The following is a 15,808-nucleotide window of genomic DNA, read 5'->3' on the forward strand; positions in this document are numbered from 1 at the left end:
ATATAATAGAATTGATTACATTTAACAGTAAAACAGTGCAGTCTTTACATAAAGATGCGAGGTTCAAATTGTCGAACGGCTTAAAGTACAAAAAGTAATGTAGCCAGCGGTATTCCAAATTCTAAGACTAAACAAAATACTAAAGTCTACCACATGTCGAGCACTCTAGGGCTCGACCTTAACCCCTACTTCAACTGGATTAACATCTTCCGAAATTTCTTCTGCCAGCGCCTCTTCCAGCAGCTCACTCCCATCTGCTCCCATCCACATGGATGATCATCGCAAGGACAAGACGGACGTACAAAGACAATCGACAACACAAAGAAGAGAACACAGGGTAAGCTTATAGTATTTAATTTATAAAATTTAACACATACATTTAATACTTCAATTCACACATACAACATGTAACTTTATCATATAATTTAACATAGAAATATGTATATAAGACAGACCGTCCGGACTGTATGAATCCATGTAACCACAGGCGTTCGTGCACCCGAGTGGTGTAGTAGCCGGGATATACCTAAACAGCTGCCACTCGAGGTTAGTCCGTCGCCCATACTAAGCGATGAACGAAGAACCTCCTGCCATTCCCACACATGACCTACTCCCCTCTACATGAGGACGAGCACTCATGGAATATCAGGATGAACCGCCATCAGCGATTTTACCATGGTCATACTATACAACATATCACATCTAGATCATAGAGACGTTCCTCCTTGGAACACTCGTTCGAATTTCACAAACATTTATTCATCTCATATAATGTTCATCATTCCAAAATAAAGTAATACCAACTACCAGATAGATGAAAAACCTGTATTAACACGGTACTCGACACTGTCGGTCGACACAGATGAATGGTCTGCATTACAAGGATGCTCGACACTGTCGGTCGACACAGATGGATGATCTGTATTACCAAGGGTGCTCGACACTGTTGGTCGACACAGATGAAGGATATGTCTTACAAGGATGCTCGACGCTATTGATCGACACAGATGGATGATCCGTATTACAAGGGGGTTCGACACTGTCGGTCGACTCAGATGGATGATCTGTATTACAAGGGGGTTCGACACTGTCGGTCGACTCAGATGGATGATCTGTATTACAAGGGTGCTTGACACTGTCGGTCGACACAGATGAATAATCTGTATTACAAGGGGGTTCGACACTGTCGGTCGACACAGATGAATGATCTGAATTACAAGGGTGCTCGACACTGTCGGTCGACCCAGATGAAAGATCTGTATTACAAAGATTTTTCACGAAAAGAGTAAGAGCGCTTGGTGTAAGACCGAGCACTACCCAATAAGATTACTATGTGTAAGATCGACACTACTCATTATGAGCTCTAAGTAAAAGACCTACATAGCTCATGCTCGACCAGAATCCTTCCCAAATGAAAGTATTCCAATTCCAAGAAGTTTACTAGAACACCAAACGGTCGAGAACCGTTTAATGTCGGACATACGTTATCATAGGGAAGTTGATATTCAAGTTTCACTTACATTCTCTCGTTCCTAAGCATGTATATTTCGTATTCATACGTATCACCCATATCATACATTTCAACCAACATATATCATATTCATTCAGTACAGCAACGTTCGACCATGCATACTCAACCGACATACATCTCATACATTCAGTTCATATCATGTTTACATACAACATACAAGTATAAATTAAATTACTAAGCTTCCCTTACCAGGATAGCAGTGTACTCCCGAAAACAAGGTTTTGTTCGACCTCTAACAGCGTTCTACCCTCAGGTTTCGCTCAACAACTTTCACTTAATCTAAAACACCAGAAATCAGAAACAACTCAGACCTATAACCCATGCATGCAACTGAATCTTAGTTTGCATGTACTACAGAACAAACGTTCAGATCAACGTCCAGAGTCGAGTGACTTACCGGTTACAGAACTAGGATCTGTTCGGTTCGGATTGAAGCTCACGGTGCCAGGAACGTTCCTACGGTTCTGAAACGTGATCGGAGAAGAAACGTGAGATTTTCCGTAGAGAGAAGTTGGAAGCTTTAGAGAGAAGATGGAGAAAATGGAGGTTTGGATTCAGAGGTAGAAGATGAATGGTGCAGGTGAGTGGAAGGGTTTTCGAAAATCTCTTTTGTTCCTTCCATTTCCAGACGAACGAGCGTCTCATTTTCGGACACCTGCACCCTCACTCTGATTTCAGAAACTTCCAACGACAAGTGGCATGCGTGCATGCAAAGTTTGGTGCGTTTTTAATGTTTCAGAGGAATGATGGGCGTGTCTCTCAAGGCACGGCAGAGTGGATAAAAGAAATTAAATTCTGGTTTGACATGTATTTCAGAGTTTAATTATCTAGGGTCTCACAAAAAACACTTCTTAATTCATTATTAAAAATATAATTAATTATTTAATGTAGTTTTTTATAGTAAAAGGATTAAAGATTATTGTTTCAATATGAGACAATTGGAAGTATTAGAAGAAGTCCTCAATATTCTAACCTCAATACTGTATAAATAATAACGTTAGAATTAATCGTCATTTTTTAGATATTATTCGTTCTTTTAGCCTAACTCATCTCACAATTTTATTCTTCAAAAAATTGAAAAAACATGTGTTTAAATTAGTTTTTACCTTTAACTCTTACACTACATCAGAGTACTAATTACATTAAAATTATCATTTATATACTTAACACAAACTTTCTCTTATTATTTATAAGAGAATATATAGTTCTCTTCTAAGACTTTCTTTTTGTCCATGTCTTCATGTCTTCCTATGTGGTAACTTTTGAGGCTAAAAGAACGTAAGACTAGAAGTTATATCTATCCAAAAATATGTTGAGTTGATGAAAATAATACATTTTGAAAAATCTTACATCACTTAGGATAAATAATAACGTGAGTATTAGTGACTACATAATGTACTCTAAGTTTATAGTTTTGGATGTCCAAAGTCAAAGACACTTTAAACTTCTATTTGATTTTTCTTATACTCTTGTAGTATAGTGTTGTGAGGTTTTAGTTAAATTATTGCTTTGGAGGATATGGGTGTACTTTGGGTCAAAGGGCATGGGAGAACTATCTATGTGTTGTAAAAATTTTCATACTGTTATTCCTCAATTGTCATTAGACAAAGGTTGTAGTTTTTCTCCGATTTTGGAGTTTTCACGTTATATTTTTGTATTGATCTTATTTCTTTATTGGTAGGGTGATTTTCGATGGTAAAGACGATGATGTCCTTCATAATGATGTGTGTTTTCCATCAAAGTGATATCAAGAGCTTATAGTTTGGTAGGATATTCTTGGTATGCTCTGTGGTTATAAATTCCACATAAGAAAATATGAATTCCATGAGGCTAGAGAATCATACTTAGTTGTGAAAGTTACAATGATATTCGCAAGTGCTGAGATAGAGAAATTTGATGAAAGGATCATTGTCGACTCTGTGCTAGTGCGTGAATTTTTGTAGTCAGGTTCAAGAAGGTCCAACAAGATGTAAGGATGGTGAGTTGCGTTTAATTCATAGTGGAGCTTGTGTTTTCTACAAAGGAGGTGGTAGTTGAGGAAGGATCATGGATCTCCAAAGGTTTTAAGTGCTCGTAGTGGATTAGGTAATGGTTCACACTATCCTTTGTCATGTTGTTGTGCATTTTTTTGGTGAGTAGATGCGATCTACAATGGCTGCTTTGGTGGCTGCAAGGTGTAGTGGTGCATAGTGACGCATACGATGAGGATGGAGGTCAATATGCTACAGGAGGTGGAAGAGCTACTCCTTGATTTCATATTGCTCAAGTGAGTGCGTGCAATCTTCAATGGCTACTCTAGTGATGATCGCGGTGGACAACGATGTCTAGTGAGGGTAACGATGAATGAAGCTTGATTTGCATGGGTGAAGCTCAAGATCTCCAGGTACAATGTTTTGCGTGACTGACATGATGGTGTTTTGCATCGCCGACAATTGTGTGCATGGTTATTGATGCTACAAAGGTGCACATAGGGTCTTTGTGATTGCTCTGGTGACTAGGTGGAGGTTTGGTTGCAGGGAATAATTTCGGATAAGTTGTAGGGAGGACTGTTGGCTATGTGTGTTTGCTGGATGTGTTGAAAGAAGAAGATGGCATGGTAGCTGTTGGTTGGTCAAATTTGAGAGTGGAGGATTATGACATATGACATCTCCTGGTTGATTAGATTTGAAAGTGGAAGATTGTGACATATGACAACTTCTGGTTGGGCAAGTTAGGAGCATTAAGATGAGTCTTTTCTAGCAATATACACAAACATTGGCTAATATTAATGTAATTATTATACATGGACGTTGGTTAGTATTAGGTATGTGCTATGTATGCACAAACATTGGCTGATACATGATGTGTAGTGATTATACAAGAACATTGGTTAACATTGGACGACATGTGGTAATTGTGCAAGGGCATTGACTAATATTAATGTAGGGTGTATGGTGATTATACACGAATATTTATTAGCTTTGATACAAGTGTGTAGTGAAAGGAAATTTTTGAGATAGTTTAATTTCGAGTGAATATACTCTTTATGATAGAGTATATTTACCGATATAGACAATGAAGATGTATTTATTTTAGTTATATGGAGATTGTTGAGTTGATGAAAATAATACATCTTAAACTCACATCACCAAGAACAAACAATTGTGTAGGTGTTGATGGCTATATAATGGACTTTAAGCTCATGGTTTTATGTGTTCCAAAGGCTTGAATTGAAGTTGCTTTATGGAATTGCGCTACAGAGTAGAAGTGGATTGAATGGACGGTAAAAAATGTTTGAAGAATGGATTGGAGTGTGTTCTTGAGCAAGGTTCAAGCAACTATCAAGGAAAAGATTTAGAAAGGGAGTCTAGAAGGAAGATTATCCTAGTCAACATAAAAACAAGAGAGAACTGTAAATTTGACAAAGTTATTTTCGTATAAATTCCAAGTTGATTTTTACATGGTCGAGCACTCTTATTTATAGGATTTATTTATAGGATTAGGAGCTTACCAAAGGCTAAGCAAAAATAAAGGGAGAAAAATTCAAAATTCAAAACACAAAGCCTTATACTAGACATGTTTATGGTGTAATTACTAGTCAGATGTAGGTTAAGGCTTTTCACATTGCCACATTTGCAAAATGAAAACTAGAGCTCTCCAAGCAAGTGTTCTAGGGTTATTTGAAGCTTAAGCTAGCCCAAATAAAACCCTAATCCGCTTGCCAAGCTTGGTCACTTAAGAAATGACTTATTTACATTTTTACAAAACAAAAAAAAAAACTAATAAAATACATTCAAGAAAAGTAAAGTTATTTGACATCTTTCTTTCTCTTTCATACTCTTATAGTAGAAATGTCAAGAGCATGTGAAAATTATTTGTGTGACAAAAATTTTCACATAATATTATATTTTTATATTGATCTTATATCTTTACTAGGAAAATAATTCTCAATAATAAAGTCGATAATATATTCTTCATAATATTTCTTTTATATTATTATTGGCCATTATTTACTACGGGTTTTCTCTTCCTAGCCATATTTTCTATACGAGGGTGATATAATAGCACTGTTCAAAAAATATAACTACTTGAAAATTTAATATATTAATATTTTAATAATATTTTTTATAATTAATTAATATATATTATTATATATAGTGTTAGAATAGGATGTACAATGAAATTTTATAGGATGTCAAAAGTATAACTTTTTTTTCTATATTTGCATCATCATTGTTTCTACCCACCTGCTTACTTTATTCTATGTTAATAGTCTTCTGGTCATTTCTATTAGCAGAATATTTTCATTCATACTCTTTATGAAACACTGATTTAAGTTGACACTGATTAAGATTAATAGTCCAAACACAGTTCCATTGATTTTAAGAAATAATATAAATATTAAATAAATATAATAACTTTATTATACCAAAACTTAAAATAAATATATTATTTACTCAAAATTTAAAATTGATTCCTTTTATATATTTTTTTTTTTCAAAATCATAGAATGAGTAAGTAACCAAAAAACCTTGGTGGGGGCCAGTAAATGAATGCCATTGGAAAATTAGACACGATGATACCAATGTTGTTAAAGCAAAACAAAGCATTGAGAAGAAAACAACCATGTTTCATAATCAAAACCTATCACACGCCATCATATTCTCCACCTCCAATAAAACCAGCCACAAAGCAGTGAGTGAGCAACGTCATAAATTCTCATTACACCGCTAAATTTTGGCTTTAGACATGTCGGGCTTAATTAACTTTTACTTTTAAGCGGTTATCCGCACCAAATAAACAAAACACAAACTTCCAACTACTCTTTTAATACACAGTTAATTTCAGTTTCATCTTCTTAATCTACATTAATCCTTAATGTACATTTTACTGTGTTGTTGTTAAAAAAACTTAATTGTGGTTAATAAGACACCAAAACTACATATAGAAAATAGCATTTAAATTCGTTCATTAAATAAGTAAAAAGTTGGAATACTTTTTACCACTTTGTACACATATTTGTAACAATAAACAAACAAACAGGAATATAAATTGAGAATTATGCTTTGAACCGTTCCTGCTGATTCTAACAATGGTGGACAATGGTCGGCCATGTCGATGTCTTTGTTTCTACATAACTATAATATTTGTTTGAGACAAAGACCAACAATTTGAGACATAATATATTTGTTTTTATGTGTACCACGTTTATATAAAGTCTACGATTTTTACATTCGGTTCGTACCAGAGATTAGACACTGATTAATTACTCTAGTGTGATAATCTCTCACGGGTTTAAGGCTCAGAAATGGCACCCTTTGTCAGCAATAACTATGCTTTGGTGTTTTTATCTGTTCTCTTTTCTCTGGCCATGCACGTAGCTCATGGAAATAATGATGCACCAGCTTTATTCATATTTGGAGACTCAACTTTCGATGTTGGAACCAACAATTTTCTGAGGTCCAAAGCAAGGGCCAACTTCCCCTACAACGGCATTGATTTTTATCATTCACGTCCCACAGGAAGGTTTAGCAATGGCTTCAACACTGCAGACCAAATTGGTAAAAACATTATTTCAAGAATTTGTTTTCACATAATTAGTTTTATGGAATATATTAGGTTCTTTTATTGAATGTTTTTCCTGCATTTTTTTGGTTTTGTGGAAACTAGCGAGGCTATTCGGTCATCAGAAGAGTCCACCACCTTTTTTGACTTCCCAGAAAAATCGAAACAGTTCCAAGAATAACATTCTGCAGGGTTTTAATTTCGCGTCAGGGGGATCAGGAATTCTTAGAGAAACAGGCTCCTTGGAATGGGTAATCACTAGTAACATATGTGAACAAAGATTTGAGTACAAATTTCTGTGTGTTTTTACTCATACTTCCTATATTTTACATGCTGATATCAGATATATTTTTTGCACGTTTCAGTTCATAACTCCCAAGAAAAACATTTCAACCATTCCTTATTAACATAATATTCTTAATTCATTAACTTTGGACTTCAGTAAAATAGATTCATAAACACTAGAGGAAGAGTTTTCTTTAATAAACATATTTTCTTAAATATTCAAGTAAGGTCTAAAAACATTTAAAAGATTGAATGTTATAAATATCTGTAATTGATGTTTGTAGGGAGAAGTGGTTTTCTTTGAAAGGCAGGTGGCACAATTTGCATTGGTTCGTGCAAGAATCAACGGGATACTGGGAGCCAAAGCTGATACGTTTATTTCAAAATCTTTGTTTCTAATCAGCGTCGGAAGCAACGACCTCTTCGATTTTGCACGTAACGAAAGTGGCTCCATTCGTTTGGGAGCAGAACAATATTTAGCTCTTACACAACTCACATACTACTCTCATTTAAAGGTAAAACTTTCGCACCGCCCAATTACTATATATGGAAGAAGACGTGGTTGGTTGATTAGTTTATGTATTGAGGTAAAAAATGCAGAAGCTTTATGAGTTGGGAGCTAGAAAATTTGGCATCATAAGCGTTGCACCCATAGGTTGCTGTCCCGCTATAACGTCTGGCAATGGAGGAAACTGTGTGAAAGCACTGAATGATTTTGCAGTTGCGTTCCATTCAGCAACTCAAGTTCTTCTCCGAAAGTTGAGTTCAGAATTGGAAGGCTTCCACTACTCACTTGCTAACTCTTTTCTAATGACCAATACCTTGTTAAGCAGTCCATCCTCCTTCGGTAAGCACCACCACAAACACAATTTAAGTAAACATTTTTATGATTCAAGTTTAGGCTTAATTAATAATTACATTCCTATATTTGGATTTTTAATTTGTTTTTATCGACATATTTTTTTATGAAGTATTTGAATGTTTGAAAATGTGTAGGGTTGAATGAAACGAAGTCAGCGTGTTGCGGAAGAGGGTATCTGAATGGAAAAGATGGATGCATAAAAGCTCACAACGCTAATCTTTGTGCAAATCGAGAAGAGTTTTTGTTTTGGGATTGGTTTCATCCTACTGAGAAAGTTTCTAAATTGGCTGCTGAGACGGTATTCGGAGGAGGCATCGACTTTGTTAGTCCAATCAATTTTAGCCAGTTAGCTTCTTCCTATTGATCACGTCTGAGTCATAACAATCCATTTACTACAATTTTATATGAAATAACGAAGCTGACATATCTCATAGCCACTTTTTGCTTTTCTTGTTCAGAAAAAATATCATATCATGCATGATATTTGCTCATCGGTACCTCAAAATTGTATCGTCTGTGAGCGTGTAATAAGGGTTGCAATTTATAATAGGCATCAAGTGATTTTATTGTTTGTGTGTAGGTTATAAGTTTTGCTGAATAGGAAATTACTCTAATCTTCTAAGAGAGAACAGAGGAAATGAGAGAAAAATGGACTAATTATTTCACTAATTTCGTCGATGAACTATAATATTTCTGGTTGACCGTTTTTACAGTCTGCAGATCACATCATATTATGAAAAGTACTTCTAAAATATTAAAATTAAAATTATAAAAACTATATTTTGCATTTCGATTTTTAGCAACTAAAATTGATTGATTTCACAACAAAAAAAACATGATCGTCCAGCTCCTAGATAAGTTCCTAAGCTTTTATTTCCTAATTCAATATAGAGATTTTAAAAAGTTAGAATATAGGTGTAATTGGAAAAAAAAATGATTCAGAGTAATTTATTTTAAAAAAACTGCGGGATTCAGTGCCACAAAAGCCATCATAGAATTCAAATTATTTTTACAGAATTTGCTAATATGCAACTTCAACTCCTTCCCGTGTGGTAAAAGTTATTATATATTTTAATTACAATAAAAAGAAATAATTATATACTTTTTAAAATTAAAAAACTTCAGAACTATTTTGACTCTACTATTTTTCTATTGAAAATTTTCTTTTTTAGCACTATTCCTCTTTTCTTAAACACTGTATTTTCACTTTATTTCTTAGATGTTAGCTTTTTTCCCTCATTTTCCTAATCTATTTTTTCTTCTCTCAACCATAGTGTTAATAAAACGAAAGCATAAACGAGGCACTTGGACGGTACAACGTAAATGAAAACATTATCCCCCCAAAACAAAACTGTTCTCTACAAGTAATCTCTGTGTTTCTAACACAAACTCTGAGGCCTATTCGTATGATGTAATCCCGTAATATAATTACAACAGATGACGACGCCCGTCTTAGAGTACACGAAGAATAAAACTAACGGTGACAAGATATAAACACTGAAACGGGGGAGCAATATCAAAAATAAAAACTAAAAATCTTGTTCATCTCCAATGTCATTATTCAAGCGGCTTTTCAAGATTAGTGTCGTCCTGATCTGTCTGTGAAGTATGGCCTTCTTCAGGACCTTCTTTAGAGCCTTCTTCAGGGCCTTCTGCGTTCTCCTCTTTGCCATTGACGGTTTCAGATTCTTTGGCATCAGGAGTTTCTCCATTTTCCATTTTTGGCAGTTCGCCATTCTCAGCTACGCTCTTGGATTCTCCACTGTTCACTGCTTTTGGGAGTTCTCGTGCAGAGGAGGCCTCTAAAAGGCGGCTGACTCCATTATAAACATTCTTGGCATCCATAACAAGAGTTGCTCCACCAGGATAGCAACGCCCAAAACAAGTTGCGCAATGGGGATAAGCAACCTAAAATTGAATTTGAAGGTAATATAGATTATAGAAAGCATCTTAAGATTGAACAACAGGTGAAGTGAAGTGGTTCAGGAGTTTGGATTAGGTTATAGGTCCTAATCTTGATGACATCCTCGCATGGAACCTAAGTAATCAATATGTAGAGTAATTCTATTGACGACTGTAGATAATCTCAAAATAGAATCAGTTACGAAGCTGCATTGTGTAAGACAAATAAAATACCTCAGTAAATGACCGGCAGAGTGAGAGGAAAAGCCCCGACTCGTTAGCCCGTAGCACTCGCGTTGTATTGTACAGCAACAATGAATCAGAAACTGCCCGTAATCCCTTAATCAATTCTTGGGCAAGGACATGTTTTAGACTTATTGGGGCACATGGACGTAGCTCATTCATTGCTGCAGATACACCTGCAGCACCCAAATAGTAGACATTAAGATGGATAAAGGGTATCAGAAATTTAGGTGTCTTTAATTATAGTCATTAGCAAATTGTTAGACATTGTTTAGTATCCTCAATTATGATAATTAGAAAATTTACATAACTACGGTAATTATAAAATTATTTTCACAGTAATAATTACCCACATTATATAATAACATAGTTGTTTATGTTACTGTTGACACACAAATTCAGTCATGTCTCTTGTTTCCTCCATTTATCAAAGGTTTATAAAAGCCGGTAGAATATGAAGCATACATCATAAAGCATTATGGAATCACATGATTAACAGCACCTTTCGAAGTTTCATGAAAGAAATTTCTTAAAACATGACCCATCAACCATGGACATTTCCATTTTGTACTTAATTTATGTTTCCAACAGTGTGAATGTATGTTAGCATGTGAGAGGTGGACGAATGTAAAATAGGCAAAGGATAATGGACAAGTAATGAAGATATTTAGAAGAAAACATTTACTAGACTCACCATTAATAAAAACAGCAAGAGGTGGATGCTCCATCAAATTAGAGGGCGGAGTGACATCCTCGTGATTTTCATCACCACCAGAACTTCCAGAAAAGCCAACTGCTGGCAAGGGAACCCATCGATGTGAATCCAAGACCAACTGTGAACAAATCCATCTCATAATCACTACATAAAAGATAGACAACTAGTTGGGAAAAAAATGAAAAAAGGGTCCCTAGATGTTGACTTGTTTGCATAAACCAATGATCAATGCATAAAAGCAATTTCAGTAACTGCCATGTAAAATATTTAAACTTCACAGCATTACCTGAAAATTCTCTACTGCAGTACTCATGTTTTTGGAGAATAAGTTCAGAACAGCTCTGTAAAGAAACCATCATATATATTAAAAAATGTTTTAATTTATGGCTTAATATAATAACAGATCATTAAAGGAGCATGTTTTACTCTTCAAAAAGTGATGGGAGCAAGCCTCGAAAATCTAGTCCAACCCAACCAAGTCCCATGGCACAGTACTGTTAAAGATACAGAAAAGAGAAGTTTTAGATGTAATCTCTTCTTGTTGTATTAGTCAAGCAGTACTAGCAGGCAGGACAAACTTAAGTGTCCTTCTCCTTTGACCTAATTTTCCACAGGAACGGGAGCGGCTAGAAATCTAATATGCCTCAAATTTATTTATGTAGTCTACAAAATATCATAATTCTTTCCAATTTCAAAATCAACAGAGTATGGTAGAAGAAGCCCACCATGCACTGATCCAAAATATTTGACAGTGATCCACCTTCAGATATCTTTGGAAGCATGACTTTCAAAGTTTGCAGGTGTGAGGTAATTTGGTGCATTGCCCAGCTAAAAAGAAGTCCACCATCATAATTTTCCTCGCTACCTGATGTGTCATCAGCAAATATTGCTCGATATTGGTTAACGACATCAAAAAGATGCATTCTGTGACAGTTGATCATCCCTTTCAAGTACTCGTATGGATTTGTCTGGTCTAGATCCTCAAGTATACCAGTAAGCCAGGCCTCTCGGCATCTCAAGAACTATAAATAAATAAATGCTTAGTCAAATGAAAGGTAAAAAGAAGACCAACGAGATGCAACCGAACTGAAAATTTCGAGGTGAGAGACGAGCAAGAAATGGTAAAGAAAGACTGCACTGAACAAATATCATTAAATCTTACCAGCAAACGCATTCCATATTCACTAAATACTCCTATTCGCCGTAGATATCCAATAATGCGAAGGCATTCAGGTAACTAGCAAAGGAAGATATAGTAATAATAAGAAACTACAAAATAAAACATTTTTATTGATAAATCAAGTGGGATTTCTTTGTGTATTAAATCATAATCACTGCGTAAACCTGAATATTTGAACGAAGTTTCTGTAGAAGCTGAGAAAGAAGTGATTGGGTAGTCAGCCTAACCTCTGCAGCCAGTGCTTGAATCACGGGTAACCTTTGCACCCAGGAAAAACATTTAGTAACAATCACAGAAATAGACACACACACAAATACACATAACAGGAAGAAAAATAATCTTCTTTAAAGTTAAATGACTTATAGACAGTATGGAAGAAGCATATAAAATTACTTTGGATGCATGGTTGAAAGTTTGGCAACAAATGCTTCCAAATCTAGGGCTTCATCATAATTCCCATTCCGTACACATCTGCAAAAATAAAGTAATTTACAAGGCTTCTAACAAAGGAAGGAAGTGCTGGTCATAATATGAAAGAACATCAGTACGTGATAATCCCAGGAGTGTAATAAAATGTCTATCTTTTTTAACATACGTGTCCATGAGTTGAGGAATTTCCAGCAAGTCAAGCAAAGTACTGTGATTAGCTAGCATTGTTTGGTTCATCTTCCTCTTCTCCAAAATCTGCTCAGCAGATTCTATGAATTCAGTACATCCAGATGTCAGCTTTGGGATCTCATTTATCTGTGACAGAGGAGATCAATACTCAATGCCAAATGTTTATGACTAAACACACAAGAAAAATTAGAAATTCGTTATGACAAGGAGAAGGAAATTGTATGATCACAATAGCTGGGCAATTAAACGACAAAGAACAAGATAAAACATTGAAGCAGCAGGAAAGCTGTCTAATCTTTCTACATGTCTGTCAAGGAATTATCAGACCTAATAAAAAGGTGAACGTTAAGAGGGATAAGGCGACATAGGGATTAGAGTCGGTTTCTGCCATAAACAAGTAGATAGCATGCTTCAGTTTACAAAGCCCAACAGCTTACTCGTCAAACTTATTTAAGTAATAAAATATTGGATTCAGCCTCAGCTTCTAAAAGAATTTTCCCGTCACTTTATATCCTGCTCACACAAGTTTTTTAACTGCACAAGATTGATGTCCCTACTGAAGATGGCACAGAATCACAGAGGTTATTTCCTTCCACTAAAGCTTCTACTATGTCTTTTTGGTCTACAACTCGGTCCACAATTATATTTTTAAATGAGAGAGCAAGAGATTGGTTGCTAAACTATAGTAATCAATGTTCAGCAGCATACAAAGTCATTGTACAACAGCATAGCGTAATCCACACCACTTCTAGAATAGTATTTTATTTTTTACATATTTAAATTTCTTTAACAATACTGTAGCTATTGTATGATAATAAATAATTTTCATTAAGTGCTTTTAATTAATTTTAATTTTGCTCCAGTAAAAAACTAAAAGTCCGTGATGTATTTAACTTCTATTTAAGTCTATAATTAAGACTTATTTTCTTTCAGCACCTCATTAAATAATTTCTGGATTTGTCCCTGGGCAGAAATGACTACACATCTAGATGCATTCGATAAAGATTTCAGGACTGTTTTGCTGTACAGAGGTCATACAGTAGCTTTCCTCAGTAAGGCTTTATCACAACAGTCAAAAAAGTCATACTTTATCTCCTGCGGAACATTTGCGATCATTACTAATTTCCACGGATTTTATTGAGGGATTACAAACACTCAAGGCAAGGACATCGTGGTAGTGGATTGACTCACAAAATATGCTTACCTTTATACGCCTAAGCTAAACCAATTTAATACCTGAGATTTAGCAGAGGCTTTCCTTCAAGAAGTAGTCTGTTTACAAGGTTTTCAAGCCACTATTGTCTCTGGCCAGGAAGAGATTATCCGTAGTTATGTTTGGACCGGGTTATTTCTATGGGTGATACCAACGACCAACCATGGCAGAAACGTTGAATAGCAGCCAGGAGACTGGGATTTTCTTAAAATACAGTCCTATAGATGTAGATCATCGACTAGGAAAATCAATGACAAGCTGAACCTTGGAAATTACAGCTCATTCCAGATTTGAACAAGATTACAATGTTTCAATCAGCCCGAATATCCCCCTAGGTGAGACAGTGGAACCCTAAACTCCTGACTCCTATGTTGTCTAATTATTCAAAGTTGAAGGTGCAGCAATCTGATGCCATAGCTATCTGAGATCATCCTTCTTAAATCACTGAATTTCTTATTCACCACCACGATCCTCCCAGGTTTTAAAGAATTATTGGTAATCCGTTGCCACTTACAAGAATAGTACCAAGAGGACAAGATTGAGTTTTTGGTGCAGAGGGTTATTCCCTATTGCTTATGCTAGGATGAATAAAGGTGAGCGCAGGGAATTAGAACTTGGGTTGGTTTCTGTTATAAATACACCAGGGCCTGTTCAACTCTAATAACATTAACACTAAGTTAACTAGTTATGTGTCATAAATAAATTAGAAGAAAAAGAGAGAGAAGAAGCGACGCGCAGTACAAACTAATAGGGATTGGGTTGGGAATACAGGCTCCTTAGAAAATTCAGGACTGTCAGAATTGCTTTCAGATATGCTTGTTTCTAAGTTTTCCACTTACTTCTGTAAGCATGATGATTCAGATTGAGGAAGAGGAGTGTCATTCAATACAAATATGGTTTTTCTACACATGTCCTTAAGTTTTCCAATCCAATTCAATTAGTAACACGCTTTACACTCAGTTGAACCCAATCACCTAATTTTATCCCAACCCAACGAAATGCTCCTAAGATGTGTACGAAGCACAATCACATTTGCAACAATAAGTAAATCTAATTCGTTAAAGCTTCAATTTAATATAAGCAAAGCTAGAAAATTGAAATATAAGAAAAAGATGAAATGAAAAGCGGGAGTATAGGGAAGGTACGAGAGATTCGAGATGGTTGTCAATGGAGGAGACTTCGTGGCGAATGGCGATTAAGGCGTCGGCAGCGGCAATGAAAGATCGGTAATTGGCGACGGCGACCTCTTGCATTTGGCGGCGAATGCGGTCGGCATCGACGCGGAGGAGTTCGGGCTCCTTGTGAAGGCGATCAAGAGTGAATGATAGGAGTTCGGAGACGTAGGGTTGCTGTGACTCCGACGCCAGAGGAAGGGGAAGCGCCGCCTCCGATTCCGATGATCCCAACTCCATTATTCTCCGCAAATCAAATCGCAGTCTCAACAGAAGCTCAGATCTGATTTCACTTCATCTCTGCAGTTGCAAAGAAATCTGAATCAGATCTCAAATTGCACTGCTATTTGGAGAAATGAATCTCCACTGCGACAAATTTTACTCTCTTAAACTTTAAGGATTTAAGTTTTCAACATTCAGTTATGGCGTTGGGTTCCCACCACAAAAACTTGTATACAAACATTTCCTTGGAATATAGTTGAATTTTTTTTTTTTTTGTGTTTTTCATATCGATTATTAACTTATATCATGGATTTATTTTGA

General features: G+C 35.7%; 2 protein-coding genes across 2 annotated transcripts; one reads left to right on the top strand and one right to left on the bottom strand.

The window, feature by feature from the left end:
- The first annotated feature begins 6,777 nt into the window (after window positions 1-6,777).
- Window positions 6,778-8,753, top strand: LOC124845812 (GDSL esterase/lipase At5g55050-like). The gene is made up of 5 exons (XM_047322991.2): window positions 6,778-7,071; window positions 7,181-7,326; window positions 7,645-7,875; window positions 7,961-8,207; window positions 8,357-8,753. Exons 1-5 carry the CDS (start codon window positions 6,819-6,821, stop codon window positions 8,584-8,586), a joined length of 1,107 nt encoding a protein of 368 aa, XP_047178947.1. The 5' UTR covers window positions 6,778-6,818; the 3' UTR covers window positions 8,587-8,753.
- Window positions 8,754-9,535: 782 nt separating this feature from the next.
- LOC124845807 (conserved oligomeric Golgi complex component-related / COG complex component-like protein) lies at window positions 9,536-15,716 on the bottom strand. Its single transcript, XM_047322987.2, has 11 exons — window positions 15,239-15,716; window positions 12,858-13,006; window positions 12,656-12,733; window positions 12,427-12,520; window positions 12,245-12,319; window positions 11,808-12,104; window positions 11,509-11,576; window positions 11,369-11,423; window positions 11,062-11,200; window positions 10,359-10,543; window positions 9,536-10,130 (listed from the first exon to the last, which is right to left on the bottom strand). Exons 1-11 carry the CDS (start codon window positions 15,503-15,505, stop codon window positions 9,780-9,782), a joined length of 1,758 nt encoding a protein of 585 aa, XP_047178943.1. The 5' UTR covers window positions 15,506-15,716; the 3' UTR covers window positions 9,536-9,779.
- Window positions 15,717-15,808: the final 92 nt, after the last annotated feature.

The sequence above is a fragment of the Vigna umbellata genome, chromosome 1 (assembly GCF_029865625.1).
Source record: "Vigna umbellata cultivar VRB3 chromosome 1, Vumbellata_1.0, whole genome shotgun sequence".
Lineage (NCBI taxonomy): Eukaryota > Viridiplantae > Streptophyta > Magnoliopsida > Fabales > Fabaceae > Vigna > Vigna umbellata.